The 26,622-nt window shown below is 32.9% G+C and overlaps 1 protein-coding gene and 1 long non-coding RNA gene across 2 annotated transcripts; both read left to right on the plus strand.

Moving 5' to 3' along the window:
- Positions 1-5,603: 5,603 nt before the first annotated feature.
- LOC143062149 (junctional adhesion molecule A-like) lies at positions 5,604-13,489 on the plus strand. Its single transcript, XM_076233948.1, has 5 exons — positions 5,604-5,682; positions 6,574-6,715; positions 7,879-8,099; positions 12,096-12,404; positions 13,176-13,489. Exons 1-5 carry the CDS (start codon positions 5,628-5,630, stop codon positions 13,487-13,489), a joined length of 1,041 nt encoding a protein of 346 aa, XP_076090063.1. The 5' UTR covers positions 5,604-5,627.
- Positions 13,490-14,680: 1,191 nt separating this feature from the next.
- Positions 14,681-25,205, plus strand: LOC143062150 (uncharacterized). Its single transcript, XR_012974577.1, has 3 exons — positions 14,681-14,971; positions 16,509-16,799; positions 24,463-25,205. It is a non-coding gene; the product is annotated as an uncharacterized LOC143062150 (long non-coding RNA).
- The last annotated feature ends 1,417 nt before the right edge of the window (positions 25,206-26,622 follow it).

Genomic DNA, 26,622 nt, shown 5'->3' on the forward strand with positions numbered 1-26,622 from the left:
TATTAATTGACTAGGATTAATAGTTTGAGGACGAAGTTATGTGATTCTCTCCGGGCACTCCGGATTCCTTCAACAAGAAAACTGACTGTCATGAGATAGCAATATAGAGCTTATAGGTTGCATTTCTGTAAATATTGACAATGCAATTTCCCATAGGAACTCCTTTTACGGCTAAAACTGTACCACTTTTACTATGAAGTTTTGAAAAAAATCTTATCCTAGAATTGAAAGTTCATATGCACCACAATTTTTTTCAAAGGTCAAAATATAGGACTGTGCGGCATATTTTCAACGTTTATATGCCTTGAACTTCTCAGAGTTTAAACTTACACTAATTTTCTTAACTACCCCTACCTCGAATGAAAGGTTACCACAGATTTCAATGTAAACAATATGCACGTGTTTATTTACTGGTAACATTCCCAAGTTCTGTCTCTGCGATATGGAACACAGAGAGCATAACTGGGAACCAGTATGTAAACAAAATTTATTTTCTATGAATATTCAATTACTCCCCAAAAGAGGCGTGTTTTGAGAAACAGCTGTATTTACAAAGTGCAACCTATACAGACATTTATTCAAATAGAAAACTCTCTAAAATCAGTTTTTCTCATATCAATACTCATTTATCAGAATTAAAGTCTTAAAGAAATCACTGTGTATGCTCTAATTTTTTCTTTACTATACATTTTATACCCCCTCCCCTGTTTCAACTTTTTAAAGAATTTGAAAACAAGACTTTAATTATTGCTAGCTTACCCTATTTGCATATTTTCTGATAAAAAATGCCTAGAACCTGTTAAAAACTGTTTTGATAACATATTGAAAGCATATCAGAATATCATAAATGTAATGTTTAGCAGTCAAGCATTACAACATTCAAGATTATATAAAGTATCCAATCCAGCCTCTATCTCCAGTCCACATCTTACTGTATGCCTATTTGTCAATTAAAGAACACATTTTCTGCCTCAAATGGTCAATTTAGAATTCTTGTCACAACAGTATCATCTGTAACCATATATCTGACACAATTTAGCTACTATATATACTAGAAGTGTTCAAACAAAGCCATATTTGCAATAGTTGTATGTATGCAGATACCAGTCTGAGATATAAATTCACTTAAAATGTTGTAGAGATGACTGCTAACATCTGATTTTTGCATAACTTCTAAGCATAGTTATTGTTTTCTATATCAAGAACTTTAAAATCATAAAATCATAGCATTTACAAGTTAAATTATTTGTTTTATGACCCAGGGGGTAGGCAATTTTCTATGTTTTTTTGCCCCTGGGGCCTCAAATTTCCTAAATCATTCTGCTGTTTCTAGCAATTTTGAATATTTAGTACATATTCAGGATAGAACACACTATTGTAAGTTTTCTTGAGATATTTTTGTTTTTCTAGCTTGTATTTATTATGCCGTGGTGACAAAAAAGCAGATTTAGGTGTTGCGGCTTACTTTTGGGTTATCGAAAGGACACGAATACCCCATAAATAATATTCCGGAAGGATCTATGAGTTTCAATGACTGCGAAGAGTAAATATAGGCATTCTTAACAATTTAACTTACACATATGCAAATATTATGATTCAATTTTGTATCCAGGACTTTAAGTAAACTATGCATACTGTAAACTGTTAATTTATGCTGAGTCATCATATTTAAGGCCCAGGATTCTATCAATCTTCATTAAATATTTATAAAACTTTTTATTTGAGTTAATTTCTTTAAAATCTGTGAAATTAAGCAAATTTGGTTAAATTCTGAATGTTCCCCTTTTTCACCCTATATAGGTTGCATTTCTGTAAATATTGACAATGCAATTTCCCATAGGAACTCCTTTTACGGCTAAAACTGTACCACTTTTACTATGAAGTTTTGAAAAAAATCTTATCCTAGAATTGAAAGTTCATATGCACCACAATTTTTTTCAAAGGTCAAAATATAGGACTGTGCGGCATATTTTCAACGTTTATATGCCTTGAACTTCTCAGAGTTTAAACTTACACTAATTTTCTTAACTACCCCTACCTCGAATGAAAGGTTACCACAGATTTCAATGTAAACAATATGCACGTGTTTATTTACTGGTAACATTCCCAAGTTCTGTCTCTGCGATATGGAACACAGAGAGCATAACTGGGAACCAGTATGTAAACAAAATTTATTTTCTATGAATATTCAATTACTCCCCAAAAGAGGCGTGTTTTGAGAAACAGCTGTATTTACAAAGTGCAACCTATAGTGGCATTTGATACCAAATTATTGATCAATCGAATGTATTACAGTGTCAATATAGCAACAAGACTATGTAATCCTATAATTCAATATTGCAACATATTCAACTTATCACCAAAAAAACGTGATAATTCACGAATAAAGGATGTACTCATCACCTTACGTAATTTTAATCAAATGTTTGGATTCCTTGATTTTTCCCTACAATACACTTTAAAATGTTTTGCCCGATACCACTAAATTTTCTTTTCATAAAAAAACTTCGATGGTTCAAACAAATACCAAAATTTTTGCAGATTTTAATTTTGTTTTTCAAACGATTTGTGACCAATACAATGCCAATGCTAAATATCAGGTTAGAGTCCGAGTCAGTCATTTCCCGTTATTTATTTTGTTAAATCTTACAAAATATTTCCAATATCTATCAGTATATTATTTGCTTATTTTGTTCCTTAACTAATGATCTTCTGACTTAAAATATGAAATTTAAGATTCCTTTTTTATTAAATTTCACCCAAGTACATCCTTATAGCGTTTTTCGGTCATTCGATGCATATTTTGTACATTTAAAAGAGCTGAAATAATTTAAACGAAATTGAAAAAGGAAACTTTATTTTAAAACTTTTGTTATTTCAAATTTTAAAAAATAGCCATCTAGTGTCTTATATTTTCTTGATTTCTTGAAAACCAAAAGTAAATTGAACATTTGAGTAGTTTATCGTCCGAATGACCGTTCTGAATTTTCATAATAAATAATGCTGACTCCCAAACAATCGAAAGCCAAAGATTTATACGATATAAACAATTGGAAGAGCTATTAATTCAACCAACAGAACCAGACATAAATAGCAAGAGACTTATATGGCCTTCCTTTCTAATAAAAACTGAAACATTGTAGCTGTTCAGTTCTCAATTCATTGTTTACTCTTTGGTTTTGATTGTTATTGTCTTTCTATCTTTGTTTTTTTTTTTCTCTCATTTGGACATCAAACTCTTATATACCAACGCAACAGACTAGTCTCATTTAGACAAAGCGCTTATCTTCAGTACTAAATTTAAAAAAGTATATCCTTATGATAAAACCACTGCAGTAGGACGTTTCCCGGTTGAATCACAAACCTAAATAGTCAGCTCTACTGTGTTGGATTGATATTTCGTCTTTTTATGGTAAATTCACTAATTTAAATTTTTCAAATCACTCGAAACACTAAGGTTCTTAATCCTGATGCATCATAGATGGTCTTATTTAAAGTCTTTAAATACAAACACCTGGGCACTTTGTGATTTAAGATACCACAGAAAACATACTTTGTGCTACTGTGGTTGCATTAATGATGGAAATAAGTTACCCTACTAGCCGATTTTGTTTTGTACTTGTATGAAGCAGAATTCATTCAAAACCCCGATTGTGACTGTTTTGCTGAGTGTGAATTCGCATTGCTATTAGACGTGGCAAATTCATTTATTTAGTGTTGATGTTATATTTGTTCCGCATCGGATTTTTTCAAATGTCTTAACGTTTGTAGTTATGAGTCTTATTATTTTTTTTTTTTTGTTATATTCGTGTGTTATGGTAGAGATAATTGGTCATCCAGTTCATTTATTAGATTTTCTTTTGGATCAACGACATTTACACTATATATTTGGTTTGCAGTTCGATTCAGAGGAACACCGACATAGCTAAATAATTCAATTAATTATCCAGTTACTACTAAAATTTGATAGTAATTAGTCTTGTAATTTTCACTGTTAATAATAAACATTCATACATATTTAATGGCAATGTTAATTATAACATTAAAATCCAGTGCTTTTCAGCTTTGTACTTGTTTTGGCTTTCAAACCTTTCTCATCTGGGCGTCACCCCCAAGGGTTACTGGGGGATAGAAATATGGTCACTTGGTCTTCTTCCGACCGGCAGTAAAACGCTTGCCGAAGTGGGGCGTCCGGTTGGCTGTGCAGGATGTATCAAGTTCGCAGTCACGTCCGGTCAGATTGGGGACGTTAAATCCGATGCCTCGTGTAAAGAGAGTGCCACGCTCTTTGCACGCTAAGAACCCTTGCAACAACTCATTGAGGGGTCCGTATGTGGCCTGTTGCAAGGCAAAATTTCTGTCCCTATCCAATATACCCTCATTTTCCAGAGGCAGTCCAAATTTCCCCGACCATCATCCCAGATGGCCTGTTTTATTTCAAGATCTCCCTATAGTATTTATTGTGAACTTGTTCTCGTTCTGAATATGCATGAAATATTTGCCACTGGACGTTAAGCAACCAACAATCAATCAATCATCTGGGCGTCGCTGGTTAGTCTTGTGTGGACGTGACGAACGTCTGGCGTAATAAATTTTAAACAAAGTACCTTTTTTGGCTATTAATCGTTTGTTTATATATTTTCTCCTATTTATTTGTAGTCTAGTCCTGTCGTGTAATATTGTCATTTTAATGTTATAATTAACATTGCCATTAAAGCTGGAGGTTTGGCATGCTACAAAACCAGGTTCAACCCACCATTTTTATCTTAAAATGCCATTCACCAAGTCAGGGGAATTTGATGCGTTTCCCTCATTTTAGTTTGTAACTCGGATTTGTTTTTTCTCTATCGATTTATGAATTTTGTACAGCGGTATACTACTGATTCCTTTATTTATTTTGCAACGTGGCTAGCTTTTTCATTCGGTTCAAAATTGCTATATTAAGGTAGATGGGGTGTCTAAATTATAATCCATAGAATCTTTTAATAATTTGCCAAAATGTAGTTCATATCCCGCTTGTTTAAAAACATTAATAAAAAGAATGGGTCACCGGACTTATTTTCACACTACAGGTTGTGCAAAATCGTCAAGATTTTGTATAGATTATGCATGGAAAACCCAATTTTCCGCCATAAAACGCAAACCACACCATAGAATTTTGAGATAAAATATGAGAAGATAGCTCCAATATTATGCTTTCAGATAAGAAAAAGAAAAAATGGGGTCACCGGACTCATTTTCTTGCTATATGTAAAAATGGGTAAATTCCTAACACATTCTATTGTAAAAGTAACACTATCTGAACTATCTGCCCTTGCATTTGAGTTGCCTCCCCTTATTTGACAAAGTTGGAAAAAAATGAATCAAACAAAAGAATTCTTTTTTTTGTAAAATACAATCATAAATATGATCAAACATGGCATTTTCTATATTATAATGAAAATTCTTACACATGAATTACCTACTACTAATAAAAATTTGCACATTTCATCAAAGATCTAGACCTTGTTTTCTAGTATTTCAAAGTCCAAGATGGAGGAAGACACCCTATCTACCTTCACATGACTGTTGTCACAATTCTAAATATTATCACTTGTTATTTCAGATAATCAGCTTTATGAGTTGTAATGCATCTAGTATTGTGTCTTCTGATATTGATCATCATACTTCCTCTTTCAATAGGTAAGTATATGGGTCAGTATGCGTTGTAGATGTCCCATAGGCGGTAATGGTAACGTTTTTATGTAGTTCTATTCAGGCATGATGGCTTCTTTCGAAGCTTAGACATTGACACAAATGTGGTTAAATTTAAGGGTTACGAAGTGAGATTCATTTTCCCGTTAATACTCATACACCAAAAATCCTTTCGTGATGCGGCTCCTCGTTGGAAAAATTACATTTTCCACAATAAGTTCTTTAAACATTTCACACTTTGAATACATTTTATAACTCCATAGTTTTTGTATATTTAATAATTGATGCGTTTGACTGTCCGTCTGGTATCTTTTGTCCCTCTTTTATGCAATATGAACAGATGATAACTACAATTTATAATCATTTCTGAAATCCGTTCGTAAATATTGGTTTGATATTGAAGCATTAAAACATATGTCAACTAGAATGCGTACCAATAGAACACTATTCCCGCGTGCACTATCATATTTCTTGTTCTTTTTATTTCAAAATACAGGTTTGAACTGTAATTGATTTGTTTTAATTCTAAAAATCAATTGTCAACTATCATTAGGAAGATGTTGAGATAGTTGAGATAAGCTGGACGAATGGACTCAAAAGAATTACGAGTGGACGCAATGACATAAAAACAGACTGCAATGTCAAATATACCTGCATTAAAAAAAACTGATCGTAGAATATCAGTAACTGAAAACATCCTTAGTGATCTTGACTGATGTCAAAGAACTAAAGCATTTTGCTAATCAACTACTATTTTACTATTTTTTATTATAAACCCTATTAAAGAAATACTTTTTCATGTTTTGAATGAAATAATGAATATTATGGCATCTGAAATTCATTGAGTTTCTTACATGTTAAAAGTTGTTTTGTTATTAGGTGGATATTACTACAGTAACGGAGTACCTACATTTACTTGGCTACAAGCCAAACAAGACTGCGAGGCACGAGGAATGCAGCTTGCAAAGTTAGATTCACAATCAGACCTTGATGATGCTGTCGCCTACATGAACAGTGAAACGTAAGAATGCAAACGTATAACAAAATAATAAAGCATTTAAATATTGGCCAATGAAAATAAGTCATCGTTCTTTTCGAACAAGATGATGTAAGAATGTTACGAAAATAAGAAATTTCCTTCGGTTATTTTATGACTTTCAAAAGTTACAGCGGAGTACTTTTAATACTATTCCCGTTGCCACTAAATATTTGGGATTTCTTAAATAATATCACCTGAATTGTTTCCTTTAGTCAAATTTCAATCCATTTTGCAGCAGGAGGAACAGAAGTATGTGTTTCTGACTTAATACTCTTAAATATACCTGTATTTGGAATATATGTTACCTGAATTTTCTGTTTTACACGAAGATAGCCTTAACCCTAAGAGAATTACTATATTGAACACATCTATATATTAATTAGTTTAATTTCAATACAAAACTTAACTTTGCTAGTTTACTATTATATCGAAAAAAATTTAGCAGTTTTTGCGTTTCTCCTCTTTTTGTCATTTCACAAAAAAGATGTCATTTTCAATTAGAAAATTTATTTGTACACTGTACATGACATACAATTTTAAATTAAACGATACAAAAGCTGTGAATAATATCAAACTGATAAAAGCGTATATTCATTTCTGTACGCATGTAAATTGTTTTGGAGCTATCTTTGTCGGTATGCGTCCTATGTCCAACTTTGCTGACATAGTTGTTTGTGATTATGATAAAAACGTAGTGTTGACTGATGTACCCCATTTATTTATTTAATGTTTACCTATTATTTCTGTTTGTTTTGCTCATATCTTGTTCTCACTATTATAGAATTACTGTCAGTCATACAAGCTAGAGGTTTAGCTAGCTATAAAACCAGGTTAAATCCACAATTTTATACATAAGAACATGCCTGTAACAAGTCAGGAACGTGACAGTGCTGTTTTATTCATTTGATGTGTTTGAGCTTTTGATTTGTTAAAGGACTTCACGTTGGAGTACGGTATTTTGTTATTTTACTTTTCTTCTTGTACACTAATGCATATATGCCCAATGGAGATCATTTTATAGCTAAAATGTATCTTGTAAATTTAACTACATTAGTTAAATTTCCAAATTGCTGTCGCCCAAGTATCCGTTTCTTCTTGATTTGCGTTTTGCGTCCATTTTTTTCAAATATGTTTTACTTTTTTAGGGGCAATAATATTGCCAATGACATCTGGGTAGGCATGAAGTACGATATGACTTCCACTCCGTATGTTTATCGCTGGATAAGCTGTGATATACCTACATTTACGACTTGGTATCCAGGCGAACCAAATAATCAACAAACAGACCTATGTATAAGGCTGCAAAGAACAGGCTTCACGCTACGCACAATTGGATGTAATCGGCAGTATGACTATCTTTGTTCAGGTATGACATATTTAATACCAAATTGATCAAATGGGTATACTTCGGATGGTATCAGATGAGAATTAAAAATTGTAAATTTAACAGAACTATTGGCAATCAGAGATATATCAAAACACAGAAAAATAAAATAATAAAGCCAATTGAAAACCGATGATTAACTAATTTCAAAGATGAAAGAATATGCTGTATTGATTGTGTGGACGAATATATATTAGGAAATTTAAATATCAGATGTAATTGGAAGTGAATACTTGAAGAAGTCCTATTGAAAACTAACAAAAAACTTAAATCACAGATAACTGAAGATTTTTTTTTTTAAATATGCAAATTGGTGGTCATCTATTCTGTTCGGTTCCAGAGTTTGTCAGATAAATAATTATGTTTATAGATTTATTATGTTGCCAGTATAATATATGCAAAATTTACAAAAATGAAAAAAAAAATATAGTAGTACGCACTGTAGCTGGGCAAACACAGGCATCTATGGAAAGGGAACTTTATGTTCTTCATGAATTTATAAACATCTAACCAAGATAAATAATAAGGGTCTTTCACTGCGTGATGGCATTTAAGGAATCTTTTGGTTAGGAACTTTCCGTTTTGAATTTTCCTCGGAGTTCGTTATTTTTCTCATTTTTTTTTTTTTTTTTTCATTTTAAGAAATAAAAAGAATTAATAATATCAAAATCTGTATATATCAATTAGTAATTCATTCAGGAAAACTATAATTTCTTTAAAAACTTTTATTCATAAAGCTCCCAATGCATTATTAATTGCATGTATTAATTTATATGTCCTTTTTCTTCATTGTTTGGTTGTTTTTTGCGCAAAATGTTATAATATCTTTTACAGCTGTTTTCTACTTTCAATCATCTCTTGTGTACAAAACACACACACAGCTGTAAGGAAGTTAAGATTTCTCACACATAAAGTAGCAATTATCTAGATTAAAGAGACATAGAACATCCTAATATAGAGATAATTAAAACCCAATTCTTCAGAGAACAATTGAAGGTCTTTCCACCTCGATATTAAAAATGAAATTTACAAAGCGATGATAGAAAATGTCACTCATTGTTGATGTACTTTGGTTCTTTAAATTGATATAAAAAAATAAGATTAATAGGTATATGCAGAAGACTTAATTGTTTTAATATGAACAGAAAATAGTTTTTTGCAAAGGTCAAAAGCTAGAACGTCAAAATGACCTTTGACCTTGACCTCAATTCAAGGTCAGTGTAATCAAATCAAAAACCCCAGGTCAATTATTTGCATGGTTGTGGAGAAATAAAATTGAGAATGGAAATGGGGAATGTGTCAAAGAGACAACAACCCGACCAAATAAAAAACAACAGCAGAGGGTCACCAACAGGTCTTCAATGTAGCGAGAAATTCCCGCACCCGGAGGCGTCCTTCAGCTGGCCCCTAAACAAATATATACTAGTCCAGTGATAATGAACGCCATACTTATTTCCAAATTGTACACAAGAAACTAAAATTAAAATAATACAAGACTAACAAAGGTCAGAGGCTCCTTACTTGGGACAGGCGCAAAAATGCGGCGGGGTTAAACATGTTTGTGAGATCTCAACCCTCCCCCTATACCTCTAACCAATGTAGAAAAGTAAACGCATAACAATACGCACATTAAAATTCAGTTCAAGAAAAGTCCGAGTCTGATGTCAGAAGATGTAACCAACGAAAATAAACAAAATAACAATAATACATAAATAACAACAGACTACTAGCAGTTAACTGACATGCCAGCTCCAGACTTCAATTAAACTGACTGAAAGATTATGATTTCATCATATGAACATCAGGCACAATCCTTCCCGTTAGGGGTTTAGTATCATACCATCATAACATATATGAGAAGAACATAACCCGTGTCATGCCAACAACTGTTTTTAGAATAAATGTCTTTAGTTCCGATGCAAAGACCTTATCAGTGACTCAATATTAACGCCAAAATATGCAATCTTTAATAACTTGACAACAGTATCATAATTATATTCCTTCTTAATAAGTCTATTCAAAGGTTTTGTAAGTTTCTGAGGTGAATACTGACACCTTTGTGCTTTATAAAGAATATTTCTGATTTAAAATACATAACGGGAGAAAACTCCTATAAGGGTTAACCAAAACACTTCGACTGAAATAGGTTGAAGTTGCACCTTTTTGTAAATAGTAATTTGGCAAACAAATCATATCATCAACTGTAACAGTTTCTTTTGAATAACGATAACAAGTAAAATTCAAAATTTATAACATGACCTTGACCTTCGACCTTGATCTCAATTTCAAGGTCATAGGTCAGTGAACTCAAAACGAAAGATCGCAGGTCAATCACTTGTATGGTTGTGGAGAAATACTGATTTGAAATACATGAGGGGAGAAAAATCCTATAAGGGTTAACCAAAACCATTTGACTGAATTAGGTTGAAGTTGCGCCTTATTGTACACAGTTATTTTGCAAACACATCATATCATTTACTGTCACAGTTTCTGTGGATTAGCGATATCAAACAAAATTCAAAAATTTAAAACATTACCTTGACCTTTGACTTTGACCTCAATTTCCTTCAAATGGACCAAGGACATGATATCAAAAGACTGTAAACCTCTACGACTTATAACGTATGAATTTATCCAACAAATCGCCTATCTTAAATTTTCAAGGGAAAAAACTTCAATCAGATGTCTTCCGATCACTCAAGTCAAAATAAATCAAATCATTCTCAAGAGTAGACGAACAATTTGGTGAAAACAGTTTGCTAGGTTTTAGTGATATAGTGATAACAAGAAAAAGGTGACGTGGGGAGATAACTCCTATAAGAATAAGTGTTCGGTCACACAGGGTGAGTTTTGACACCCCTATTACTGTACAATAGTTATCAAAGGTACCAGGATTATAATTTAGTACGCCAGACGCGCGTTTCGTCTACATAAGACTCATCAGTGACGCTCATATCAAAATATTTATAAAGCCAAACAAGTACAAAGTTGAAGAGCATTGAGGATCCAAAATTCCAAAAAGTTGTGCCAAATACGGCTAAGGTAATCTATGCCTGGGATAAGAAAATCCTTAGTTTTTCGAAAAATTCAAACTTTTGTAAAAAGTATCAAAAGACTGTAGGCCTCTACGACTTTTAACGTATGAATTTATCCAACAAATCACTTATCTTAAGTTTTCACAGGGAAATAACTCCCATAAGATGTCTTCAGATCACGCAAGTCAAAATAAACCAAATCATTCTTAAGAATAGACGGACAATTTGGTGAAAACAGTTTCCTAAAATCTTGTACGGTTTTAGAGATATAGCGATAACAAGAAAAAGGGGACGTGGGGAGATAACTCCTATAAGAATAAGTGTTCGGTCACACAGGGTGAGTTTTGAAACCCCCATTACTGTACAACATCATTGGCCAAAAATGCATTCGATATGTTGTAGACAAAAAAGCATCTCAGACGGCAGAAGAAAAAAAAAAGAAAAACAAAAGGTCTTTCCACGAAAAGTGGAAAGACCTAATAATCAGAAGAAGAAAAACAAAAGGTTTTTCCACGAAAAGTGGAAAGACCTAATAATCACTAACTAGTAAAGTCCATTTCGTAACCAAAGTTAAATAAATTGCACAAGTTGTTATAACTCGTTTATGCAACCTACTGAAACATTGATACAAGTCTGTATACTTTGTTTTTTCCGATAAAAGCAAATATTCAAAGTTTCAATTAGATTTGTTGGTGTATTTACATTGTGTAAATGTAAATTGCAAGACATTTGAAACATTTCAATCCATCGATATTTCATCCCGTTATTTGTCGAATTTGAAGTTATTGAAGTCAACAATTTATTATGTAGAATATATCCTTAATGAAAAAAATATTAATTTTTAGTGATCATCATCGATAATAATATTAATCATACAAATATTACAGCATATTTATTTGTAGGAGGTAAATTACATTAAGATATGTTGCCTTTCTTATTGTAGATGCATCAACCCCATATGTGTATAGAAATTTTTCCGAATTGTCATCGCCTTACCACGCTTCAATAACATTTGAATGTCCATATTGCTCAATCTTACCAATTCAAAATGTAGAGTGGGAATTCAACAATGGTTCAGTTGTCAAGGTCATTGATAGCTCAACCAATGCCAATAAATATACAGGATCTACAACATCTTCAACCTCTTTGGTAATAGCCGATGTAGGTGAATCAGATATGGGTTCTTACTCATGCCATGTTACCAACTCAAGAGGAGTAGGAATGGGCTCATCGATTGGTTTTACCATATCTGGTAGGTATACAGATTTTCATGAAGATGTGAAGAAAGATATGAGAGTGAAAACAGATAAAAGAAAGCAAAACTTAACATAAAAACCATTATACAAGATTAACATATAGTATTCAACAATAAGCAAGTGCCTACACAACATGACAAGCTGAAAATAACTACAAGCGTGTTAACTATGACAAAATCAAAAGCTCAAACACATCAAAGGAATTAAAACTAACTGACATGTATCTTAGTACAGAAATTTCCTTTGGTAGAAAACGGCGGATTAAACCTGATCTTATATATAGCTAAACCTTGTATGAAAATAGGGTTTAAGTTTTCAATGGAATCCCCATAAACATATAAAGAAAATGATAAAAGGTAACAAAAGTTTACCAATGCCTTCCAGGGCTGACATGACATATTGATTGGATCATTTTCTGATTATTAACTATTCCTTAAAAACCAGATTCGTTTTATACCCAGGCTTAGATAGTCGTAAACAGATTTAGCAGAAGGTTTCTGAATGTTTGGTTTTCAGGGTACTTCGTCTTCTTAAAAGAGATAACCATTTAATTGATAAGGGTCTATAATTGAGTTTTTGCAAACCTTGCGCATTTGTTCAAAACCCTCAATTTATGATGTAGAGTGAGAAGAATTTGTTATGCCAATCTAGCAATAGTCTTAGCGCTCTGAAAAAAAAACTGCAAGTATTAAATGGCTGCAAAGATGTCGCATAGTGTAGCTTCTTGTTATTAGTGATTGTTTATAAAATGCTATTTTGCATTTCAGATTTTCCAATTGTTATATCACCCCAGTTCTTGTATATTATTAAGTATGGTGACTCGGTGGTTTTGAATTGTTCGTTTCGAGGACTGCCAGAGGTGACGTCGATCCAGTGGAAAATGATACATAGCAGAGGAATCTTTCTATACAATGACGCATCATCGACACACTACAGTGCTGGTACTGTAATGACACCAGACCTGTATATTCACAGCGTTAATTTTCAGGATGTAGGCAATTTTACATGTGAAGCAACAAATCAAGTGGGGACAACAGTGGGAGATATAATAACGGTTGATGTGATAGGCGGTATGTTGTAAAAATACTGTGAAGTGTTACAATGAACAGAATCATACTCTGTCATCTCAATAACATGAGTAACATGATGGGTGCCACATGTGGAGCAGGATCTGCTTACTCTTCCACAGCACCTGAGATCAGTCCCAGTTTTTTATCTTTAGTTTTCTATGATGTGTCTTGTGTACTATTGTTTGACTGTTCGTCTTTTTATCATTTAGCCAGGGCATTGTCAGTTTATTACGATCTATGAGTTACTTTGCTTTAGACATGTTTCACCAAGTATATTCTGTTCTAACTGCTGCGATAATGTTGAAATTTGGACTCGCAGTTCTCATGTATCTGCAACCATTCAAATGTAGTTAATTAAGTTTCATTTATAGAATAATATGAATCAATATAAGAAAAATTTAAAAAGGTTCATATCATATGGCACAGACATATTTTTCTTAAGAAAGCAAAGCATGAAATATTTCAAGCTTAGCTTTGATGTTATTTTTAAAGTTTGAAAATATTATTATATGAACTTATTGTTATATCGAAATAGACGGATAAGAATCAACCTCATTAAATAAAATTTTATTACATTTATTCGATGATTTTATAATTTGTGTTTCTATTTGTAATCCTTAATTAATATCATATTCTTCTTTTTTCTAAGCATTATTTTTTTCGAGCGCCATTGATCAGACTCAAGTAGAAAAATTGCGAGGGAGGTGTAAACCTAACTATAAGATTGGTATATGTGATGAGCATATATATAGGATAATACCTTATTTCATTTAAATCTTTTATCGTTATCCTTCATTTGGTAAAGAATGCTATTTATATCTCAACAAATTATCATTAGATAAAAAAAGATATTATTGAATAACATATAGCTGAGAGGGTAATAATGCCGATTGTTAAACCCGAGAAAACATTTTCAAATGAGGCAAAGCTATGGTTAATTAATTTTTTTCGAAAGATGACAATCTGCTTTTCCACTGTCTCTGTTAGGTTTTATGTAACACATATTAAGCCTATATGGTTATAAGTTTGTTTCCTGTTGATAATTTTGTTAAAAAATTCTTACAGAAGTATAATGTCTGATAGTTAAACGATTGATGTCAAAAGAGAAAAAATAAAACTTAATACTCAAATGACAGTAATATTTCAATAAAGAGAGAAATTCAATAACAAAAAGAAACATGATATTTTTTTTACAGTTCAAGCAGAAATTTCAAGTCCTACTTATACCGTCGTTTATGGCGAACAGGTGACGTTAGAATGTACGATATGGTCAAAGCCTGATTTGAAAAATGTTTCATGGGAAAGAGAAATAAATGGGACAGCTGTCTGTGTTGACTTGGGTAACACTTCAAAATACATTGGATCAAACAAAACCTGGCATTCACTATTGATATTAGATGCTGATTTTTCCGACGCTGGCAAATATTATTGCCAAGGAGAAACCACAGATATGTCTGGTAGGAGTTCAGAAACTCTTTTAGACGTTATAGGAGGTATGTTGCATTCATAATTTTTTCATCCTGGTCTATCATTCACTTTGTATTAAAAAGCTTACGCATTTATAGCATTAAAGGCGTGTTGTATTTACCTCATGGTTATTTAGCATTGGCAGTTTCACTTTGCCCGAGTATTGTAGAAACAATAGCTTACCACAAAACAGAGTGATAACAGGGTGATATCAGCTTTTAATTCCCAAATAATTACTCAATAAACATATCGTACCATATAAGGTTGCTTTCCTGGAAAAGGGAGGTAAGTTAGAGAGCTGTTCATCGATGTTCAAATCTCATAAATACATTAAGCTGATGCAAATTAAGGTAATAAACTATGGGTAAGTGTCTCCTGCTCTCCATGCATGACCTGCTATGTGAACAATAAGGCCAAGTTGTCGCACTTGTGTAAATATTCAGCTCAAATATGATTCCAAAAGATCTAAGACTGAGAAAACATGTCTCTAGTGAGTGGAGAAACGTTTTCCTAATACATCTGTTAAACAATTATAATGCAAACAATGTGAAGCCATCCATAACTACTTTGCATACATTTTACGTTTAGCATATAAAAAATAGCATACGCGTTAATAACGGTGTCAAGAGTGTATTTTTGTCCTCAGTATGTTAAATGTTCTAATGCAGTCTTATATCGAAATGAAATGTATTTGTCTCCAAGTGAATTTGAAAAGTATTTGATAAGGATATGATAGAAATAAGAAGCTGTGGTATGTGTGTCAATGACACAACTCTACATCGAAGTCACAATGTGTAAAAAGTAAATAGCTATAGGTCAAAGTACGGCCTTCAACACGGAGCCTTGGCTCACACCGAACAGTAAGCTAAAAAGGGCCCACAATGACTAGCGTAAAATAATTCAAACAGGAAAACCAACGGTCTAATCTATATAAATAAAACAGAAACAAGAAACAGGTTCCTTACTCAGGACAGGTGAAATCAAATGCAGCGGGTTTTAAATTTTTAACAAGCCCCAACCTTCACCCTTACCTTGAACAATAGTGTATCACTAAAACAAAGAAAGGCACACTATACAAAATCAATTGAAATGGCTTAACTCAATCATAAAGACATATAAAAAAATCAAGTAAACATATTCTGAACGAACAGTTTGATATATGACACAATATAAATACAACATAAATTTATAAAAGCGAAATTTATAAAAGCAGGGATTAAAATAATGTAAAATATATATACCTTGGACAAAATGAAATTAAAGAAAATAACGTACGCAGGTAGATTTGAATATAATAATTTTGTTTTTTGGAACGGTTTGGAATGGAGAACGGAACTGGTTCTTACAAAATGAATAAAATTGTTGTTCGTAGTAAGAGAGAGAAAATGTATCATCATACTAATACTTATCAGATATAGCACGAAATACGTTAATATTAAATAACAAAGCATTACAAATTGTGTAAACAGGTTTTTAGAATTCAAATAACGTGTTTAAAGTAAGTATGTGAAAGTTAGAGTCACAATATGGCCATATAATTAACATTGCTGTTTTCAATTTAAGGATTACCAAATATAGTGATAAATCAAACTGAAGTTCGGGTTAATGCATCAGAACGTATTACGCTTTTCTGTGAAGCCAGTGGTTTACCAAATGTGATTTCTGTTGAATGGAAGAAAAAGCAAAATGGCGTTTTCCGCAGTTTTACTGGTAATATACAAGGCGGGGATATAAATTCGCCATCATTGACATTTTCATCGACAACATTAGGTGATATTGGTGAATATATTTGTACTGCAACAAATTTATTAGGAAACACGTCAAGTGCGCCTGTTTTGCTAGATGTTATTAAAAGTAAGTACCCATGTCTTTATCTGTTTTATTGTAGTTTATAATAAGGTGTAAAGTGTAATGAATGTTAAGGAATAAATTGTATATATAATAAAGATTAGTTTTTCGTTACTATATTGAAACAAAACTACTGAAGTAATAATTGAGAATTGAATGATTCGTTTTGTAAATTAATTGGAGTGCTTCATTCTAACAATGTGCACACGATCAACGCTTTTACAATCCAATTGAATTACTCAATTTTTTTTTAAATTATTTAATACTTATAATTACATTGTTTTGCTAGTATAATAAAAACACGATTTCTATCAAGCTTTTCTTTTATTTACCTGTGCACTTTATTGTCGATGCTCGTGTCATCATGAATGTTACATTTCATTTTAAAATGGTAATTAATTTGCAATGCTGTGAGATTCCTGTTAGCCAATCAAAGTAACGTATCATTATGCAACATGCATGTAATGTATTATATGCATGTTTAACCTATAAAAGATCAGTAATCAATACTCATTTCTTCGAAATAACAAAATAAAAACGTAAAGAATTGACTCATTATGTGAAGAGGTTCCTAATTTGGGAATTCTCTGAAACTGATATTATCAAGATGCTTGATTTCTTGATTGAACACATATTTGTTACGTTCGGAGGACGTGTTTTTCAACAGACTGTCGGCATTCCAATGGGAACAAACTGTGCCCCTCTACTTGCCGACTTGTTTCTTTATTATTATGAGGCTGACTTCATGCAGGAACTTCTTAGGAAGAAAGATAAGAAGTTAGTAATATCCTTTAACTCAACTTTTCGCTATATAGATGATGTTCTTTCACTAAATAATTCAAAATTTGGTGACTATGTGGAACGCATCTAATCAGTCGAGCTAGAGATAAAGGATACTACAGATACAGTTAAGTCGGCCTCATATCTTGACTTACATCTAGAAATTGACATTGAGGGTCGGTTGAAAACAAAACTTTACGACAAAAGAGATGATTTCAGCTTTCCAATTGTGAACTTTCCATTTCTAAGTAGCAACATTCCAGCAGCACCTGCATACGGGGTATATATCTCCCAATACGAAATTCCCGTGCTTGCAATTCCTATCATGACTTTCTTGATAGAGGGTTGCTGCTCACAAGGAAGCTATTAAACCAAGAGTTCCAAATGGTGAAGTTGAAATCATCACTTCGTAAATTTTACGGACGCCATCACGAGTTGGTTGATCGTTATGGAATAACCGTTTCACAAATGATATCGGATATGTTCCTTACGTCGTAACTACAAACCCCTTCCCCTTCATGAATGTGACCTACCGAATTAGACTATTTATCGAATTTGTTATCACATAAACAACACGACGGGTGCCACATGTGGAGCAGGATCTGCTTACCCTTCCGGAGCACCTGAGATCACCCCTAGTTTTTTGATGGGGTTAGTGTTGTTTATTCTTTAGTTTTCTATGTTGTGTCGTGTGTGCTGTTGTTTGTTTGTCTTTTTCATTTTTAGCCATGGCGTTGTCAGTTGTTTTAGATTTACGGGTTTGACTGTCCCTTTGGTATCTTTCGTCCCTCTTGGGACAAAACCAAGAATATGTGGCTGAATTTAAGAAACTCATCCTTAATAACAGGATTATAATGTTATACGTCAGACGCGCTTTTCGTCTACAAAGGACTCATCAGTGACGCTCGAATCAGAAAATTTGAAAAGGCCAAAGAAATAAAGAAGTAATCTAGCAAAGAGGACCAAAAAATCGATTAAAATTGTTATATTATATATTTTCATCGACCAAAATACAATGGTGCAGAGACTGGCACAAAAAAATGAACATATACTATTATAGTTTTAAACATTAAACATGTTATATGGTTACCAATGAGATTATGTATGCTATTCTAAATCAGTTTCGAATGTCTTAGCTTATGTTTTAAATTAGTTTTGTTATTCAATCACCACCATAATTGTAGTCGATATCAAAGTATGAGTTGCAAAACATTACATTTACAACGACTTACATTTAAAAGCCGTGTCTTGTCAGTGTGTTTGTATGCAACGCTAATGATCTTTAACTATTTTTGTCATTCTGCATTAACCTAAAAAGGTTTTTGACACTGTTTTAAAATATATTGAGATGGCTTAGAAACCCATAATATGCATCTCGAGCAAATCGGCAAAATGGTGTTTCTTTCCTAGAAAGTTCGATTTTTATTTCTACAGTTCTGACAAAAATCTTCTATAAATGAATAAAACTTGATACGTTTCTGTCATTTGTAGTGTTTAATTATGTGTATTTGTCTTTATCAGCAACTCTGAAATAAAAAAGATTAAACTCAGGGATGTGTAAAATATTTGGAGCTTAATGACAAAAAGGGACATATACTGAGTGCAAAAATATCGCAGGTCTAGTTTATCTGAGGAACTTGAATCCTTTATTTTTCATAAATTCTCTCTTTATGAAAGGTGAATTTAGATATATGCTATATATCATGTTAGGTCGATGCACTGACTACTGTGCTGATGATAGTTACCATTGAGCACGAATAATATATCAACAGCGGCATCAACCGAGTTGTAGTAAATAAAATAACTCTTGATGAACTTGTTTGTCCAAAACCGGAATATCTTGAAAGGGAATGTTCCTACCTTAATGTATTGAATGCAAATTGACTTATGAATTTCGTTCGTCACTTCAATAAAAGGTTAAGTAGAAGATGCGTAATAAAATAGGGCATTCCGATAATGGTTTATTGTATATATATATATTCGAAGTCATTAGTTACTCATGAATTTCAATTTTGTTTTGATAATTATATTTATGTCTTAAACATATTTCATTTAGAAAATGATGTCCAATTCCCTCGCTAATTATTTCTTTCCCTGTTAATGAAATATCTAACGATTACTATACAGTAATAAACTTATTCAACTTCCTTTTCAAGGTTATAAACAAAAAAAATGTTAATGACTTTACATATTTGATTGTCTTGGTTTATTGAACATGACATTTGTAAAGGACTAATAAAGGCATTAGGAGATTATGCAGTATGTGTGCGATGGACGGCGTTAATAGAAAAGAAGGATTGTTTTCAATTGAAATCAAATTGTTTAAAAAGATTCTTACGACCGTTTTATTCTGATTCTGTGAAGTTTAGAGTGTTTAGTACCTTTGATTACTATTGACACCACTAACTGGGTCGAGGTTTTAATGCTGGTGGACGTTTCGTCCCCAAAAATATAACCAGCCCAATAGTCAAATCTTCGGTGTTTTATTTTATCAATAATTTATATAAATTTCCTGTTATATTACCCGTATTTGACACAACTTTTTGGAATTTTAAGTCCTCAATTCTCTTCAACTTTGTACTTGTTAGGCTATATTACTATTTTGATCTGATCGTCACTGATGAGTCATGTGAGGACGAAACGCGCGTCTTGCGTATCAAATGATCAGCCTGGTACCTTTGACTATTGGTAATTACGACATTGAAAGGATACAGCCAAATGAAATTCGGCAAACTGTTCTGACGAACTTTCTATAAATGAATAATAATTGATACATTTCTACATGTTTTAAAGCTATTCATAGGATTTTGTAATATACGGAATATTTGGTAGATATCCTTTACAAATCAGTTATATAAACTCCATATAATTAATTACTTCATGCAGTTTTTACTGGAAATCATCAAACATCGTCCTGGAATTTTAGATAAGTTATCTTTCTATAAATATATAATTAAATGGTATGTATTTGAACAATGCATCCTTTGTTCTCGATCAATGTAAATTTGTCATTTTATAGGGAAACACAGTATTTAATTCGTGATACATTGCTATTTGCTATATGTTATTGCAAATCACAACTGGAAACCGACACAATTTATTGCAATTTAAAAGTAAAATCCTTTTTGATCTAAACGACTTGTGAAAATCTATAGGGTTAATTAAATGTGCTTCCATGCTCACCTGCGTAGATTATGTAATAAATACTACCTTTTATTGTTACTTCTGTGGTTATTCAATATAATTGCATTACAAGTACGTTGCATTATTATACGTAATTTTGATTGGCTAACAGCAAGCTCGCTTCATTCTGAAATAAACCTTAATTTCGAAATGAAATATACATTCACGATGACACGAGCTTCCACAATAATGTGCACAGTTAAATAAAATAAAAATTTGGTAGAAATCGTGTTTTCATTATCCTACCAAAGAAATGTAATTACAAGTATTGAAAGCTTCCTTTATAAATGTTATTGGGTCATAAAAGCGTTGACGGTGAGTACATTTTTAGAATAAAGAGCTGCAATGCTTCATACATAATGTACTTCGGTCAACGATTTTAGAAATTATTATAAATTGAGGAATGTATCTCCCTCATGCAAAGCTCTGATTTCTTTCACGGATTTGGCTATACTTTTTGGACCTCATGGATTATAGCTCTTCATCTTTTATATAAGCTTTGGATTTCAAATATTTTAGCTACGAGCATCACTGAAGAGCCTCTTCATGTACGTGTATTGTCGAAATGCGCTTCTGGTGCAAGAAAATTGGTACCGTTAATATTATTACACTCAAAAAAAATTAAATAAAAGAAGCAGTCAATTCTTAAATAACTTTTGTATGTCTGTACATATGCATAATCAGGTAACATACATCTATATATATATATACATATATATATACGACTCGTCTAAACATCAACCCAACACAGTTAGATCTGTAAATTTGCTTTCGCAATTTTTTTTGTTCTTCTCTCGCCGGGATTCGAACCCATGCCACAGAGATATCGTGACACCAATTCGCCTGCACTGTAGCCGTCCCGCTAGACCACACGACCACCTGGGCTTTACATTAATAAAGCTTTCAGTGGCCGTGTGTTACCTTTCCTTGTCAGTTTTAATCTAGCGGCGTACTTCAGTACATGATATATAAGGCATGGAGATGTTATTGTTACAGATCAGCTCAATTATCTGTAGTAAAGGATCCTACAAATTAATGCAAGATACAGTCACAGAAAATAATTATATTAATAAGTACGTCTGAGTCAGTGACAACTCTACAACAGATTTATCCAACGGATCACCATCAATGATGGTGATATATGGCTGTGTACATCATGTATATACAACTCGTCTTAAACATCTGTAAATCTAACATTGTTGGGTTGATGTTAAAGACGAGTTGTATATGCATAATGTACATAGCCATGTATCACCATCATTGCTGATGATCCGATGTAAGAACAACAAAATTGCGAAAGGAAATTTACAGATCTAACATTGTTGGGTTGATGTTTAGACGAGTTGTATATACATAATGTACACAGCCATGTATCACCATCATTGCTGGTGATCCGATGGATAAATCTGTTGTAGAGTTGTCACTGACTCAGACGTACTTATAAATATAATTATTTTCTGTGACTGTATCTTGCATTAATTTGTAGGATCCTTTACTATAGATAATTGAGCTGATCTGTAACAATAACATCTCCATGCCTTATATATCATGTACTGTAGTACGCTGCTAGATTAAAACTGATGAGGAAAGGTAACACACGGCCACTGAAACTTTTATTATTGTGAAGCCCAGGTGGTCGTGTGGTCTAGCGGGACGGCTACAGCGCAGGCGAATTGGTGTCACGATATCTCAGTGGCATGGGTTCGAATCCCGGCGAGGGAAGAACAAACAGATCTAATATTGTTGGGTTGATGTTTAGACGAGTTGTATATACATAATGTACACAGCCATGTATCACCATCATTACTGGTGATCCGATGGGTAAATCTGTTGTAGAGTTGTCACTGACTCAGACGTACTTATATATATATAAGTATACCTGATTGCCATCTGGCATTACGATCAACCACACTCGTTTCGATGTCGTCGAAATATAAGGCGTAAATTGAATGCGCGATCTTGAAAAAAGATTTTCAATGGAATCGGCATGCAGAGTCCGATTTCGTGTTTTGATTTTGAAAAAAAAAAGACACCTTTTATAACTCGTCTAAACATCAACCCAACAATGTTAGATCTGTAAATTTGCTTTCGCAAATTTTTGGTTCTTCCCTCGCCGGGATTCGAACCCATGCTACTGTGATATCGTGACACCAAATCGCCTGCACTGCAGCCGTCCCGCTAGACCACACGACCACCTGGGCTCTCTATATATACACGAGTCTAAATTGAAAACTACGTTTAAACCTATGATTGCGTAGGATAAAAACCGCAATTTTTATACGTGTGCATGTAAAACAAATTTCGTTGTAGAAGGGTCTAAATACAGCACAAACAACATTTTCCAAAAGACCAAAAAAGTGAAGAAGTATATGTAAACAAAACGCGGCGAGGTTTGACTATCAGGTCGAACAACTGATGTTCTTTAACCCTGCTGATTGCCATTGGCGATTGCAAAATAAAATTGATCACAAAATGGATCTGAATATAAATTTAATACTAAACAGAAAACAATTAACTTGTGGCCACGATGTTATGCCACAAACATAAGGTGTTAATATTTTTTTGTACACCAGATCCGGATTTCGACAATAAGTGTCTCTTCAGTGATGTTAGGGATCGAAATGGTATATATTTCTATACCATTGTATTCGGTTGTTAAGAAAATGAAGATATATAAAACAGATCCGAATGATGAATAAAGATTAAAAGAAATAAGCTCATGTGCACTATTTAGTCTCTGCGCCAGTTCATGCTATTATCATAGGCCTTACATTGACCTATAATGGTTTACTTTTATAAATTGTTATTTGGATTGAGAGTTGTCTCATTGGCACTAACACCACATCTTCCTATATTAATCCCTTTCATGAGGTACAAAAATGAGAATTATTTTGCGTAAAAATATCGCACTAAAACTATGCCATGTAGCAGAGATATAATTAAGGCTATATCGATGACATAAAAAGGGACTTCGACCAGTCACTCAGGTGTACATATATCAACAATCAGAAGCATGACATTGAATATGAATATAAGGCAGCAACCATTTGATTTTCTGGGGGGGTGGGGGGCTATGGTTTTTTTTCTGTACAAACTTTTTTTTTCACCATAGCCCCCCCCCCCCCCCCAGAAAATCAAATGGTTGCTGCCTAAGAAACAAATAAAAATATCATTGAGAAGAGGCGCTATTTACGTATAATGATTAAGAAAATAACGAATAATGCTTATATCTTTTTTTCTGTTGCAGACTATTGGGCATCTTTAAATGTAAAGAAAAACAATACATATATTAATCAGGCTATTCCAATTTACCTACGGGCTCATGTGCCTGTGTATTTGATGCAAAAAGAGGGACGAAAGATGCCAAAGGGACAGTCAAACTCAGAAATCTAAAATAAACTGACAACGCCATGGCTATGAATGAAAAAGACAAACAGACAAACAATAGTACACATGACACAACATAGAAAACTAAAGATTAAACAACACGAACCCCACCAAAAACTAGGGGTGATCTCAGGTGCTCCGGAAGGGTAAGCAGATCCTTCTCCACATGTGGCACCCGTCGTGTTGCTTATTTGATAACAAATCCGGTAAATAGTCTAATTCGGTAGGTCATATTCATGAAAGGGAAGGGGATTGTAAAATTTTACTACTATGCATTTCAAAATTGAACAAATTATACATATTTTAATCTCTGTTTCAGATGAACCAATGTGTCCGTGTTCCTGTGAGTTTAAAAGAAAGCTAGACTATTGGGCATCTCAAAATGCAACAAACTATACTATGGATGAATTGCGTGTCATACTAGCTCCTGTTTTAGATGAAATAAAACGTAATCTTACAGTAGATAAATCAACATTGACAAAAACAAAGTTGAAGTATATTAGTGCGAAAGATAACCGGTCTTCTGCGTCACAAGTTGGTGCCGTGGGTATAGCGTTTATGACAATTGTTATTGGTGGACTAATATTGATTGACATATTATCAATCAGACGTCATGTAGAGACTATTAAATCAGCTTCAAAACCTTTCCATTTTTGACAACCAAAAGACAGCTGCTGTACGATTTGCTCAAAATCTGTATTGATATTCAATTTATACTCTCACTAAAGATTTGCCATCTTATGGATTACCTTTTACACTTCCAGAATATGGTAAATAAAAGTACTATGCGAACTGTTTAAAGTTGTACCCCTAGACTTGACTGAGACATTAAAATATTGTCATCCTTGTGCTTTCTGTCATAGAAAATCCCATTATGACGAGGCAGCGTCCATCACATCTGTTAAAATTATGACGTTAAATCGAAAGCGTTGTGAATGGGGAGTGATAAGTTCTCTCCTCATTAAAGAACACATACAACACAAGGTCCGTAAGTGGTCTACTCAATGCAACTCAACCTGGTTCTAAAATAGATGTCTAAGTCGTCCAAATGTCACACCTTCATCACAGTCAACTTTTTAAAAACCTATCTATTTGATTTAGTATTGATTTGCTATACACTGGGCGTTAATACGTAGATATATAATTTTTAAGGCGAAAAAGAATATTTTTTTTCTGCCTAAGAAAATGCCTGTACCAAGTATATAGGAAGTTTCCACATTAAGTGCCAATCTTTGTAAGAATCAGGCAATTTTGAAAAAAATCAAATCATGGCTGAAAAAAACCCACTTACCCAGCCATCCTATTTTGAAGTAACACTCATCCTGAGTTAGAAATGGTAAGTCTTTAGTGTCTGCGTGTCTGGTAACTTGAGAAATCTTTAGATAAACTTTGGTTAGAATGATAGCAAATTACAGAGTTAGCTCCCCTTAATTGTTATTTCTAGTGCATTGTAACCAAATTTTATCTCCAATTACCAGAACAGGACAAGGAAACGAATGGTATACTTTTGCATCATTATACATTTTGAACATAAATTAATGTCAACTTGAGTGGGTTTTTATTTGTCATGTTTTCACCACTGCCTGATTCTTAGGTAGACTAGCACTTAAGGATGTATTCTTCTGACTTTTCAGTCTCGTTCAGTCTCGTTGAAATCTCGTTGTTGAATTATTTCCAAAACATGTGATACAAGTAGAAAACATCAATGAATTTTAAAAATATTATAATCAAACATAACTCTGTGAAAAAATTGTGGATTTACAATGAATGGTTTTCGAGTAATCCAGTTTTCAAATTTTATGACCAAGCAAGTCAGTATTTTTAGCAAAAATTTTGAGAAAATGGGTGAGGGATACAAAAAATAATTTTACAAGAATCATGTACATCCTATATCATTTTGGTCTTTTCAAATTTCTTAGATATGTATTTTTTCAATCATTTAAAGCAAAAAAGCTGAAATAATATGCATTTTATTCTTAAAACTTCTGACTTTCAGTCTCGTTCAGTCTCGTTGAAATCTCGTTGTTGAATTATTTCCAAAACATGTGATACAAGTAGAAAACATCAATGAATTTTAAAAATATTATAATCAAACATAACTCTGTGAAAAAATTGTGGATTTACAATGAATGGTTTTCGAGTAATCCAGTTTTCAAATTTTATGACCAAGCAAGTCAGTATTTTTAGCAAAAATTTTGAGAAAATGGGTGAGGGATACAAAAAATAATTTTACAAGAATCATGTACATCCTATATCATTTTGGTCTTTTCAAATTTCTTAGATATGTATTTTTTCAATCATTTAAAGCAAAAAAGCTGAAATAATATGCATTTTATTCTTAAAACTTCTGACTTTTCAGTCTCGTTCAGTCTCGTTGAAATCTCGTTGTTGAATTATTTCCAAAACATGTGATACAAGTGGAAAACATCAATGAATTTTAAAAATATTATAATCAAACATAACTCTGTGAAAAAATTGT

The sequence above is a fragment of the Mytilus galloprovincialis genome, chromosome 2 (assembly GCF_965363235.1).
Source record: "Mytilus galloprovincialis chromosome 2, xbMytGall1.hap1.1, whole genome shotgun sequence".
In the NCBI taxonomy this organism is placed as follows: domain Eukaryota; kingdom Metazoa; phylum Mollusca; class Bivalvia; order Mytilida; family Mytilidae; genus Mytilus; species Mytilus galloprovincialis.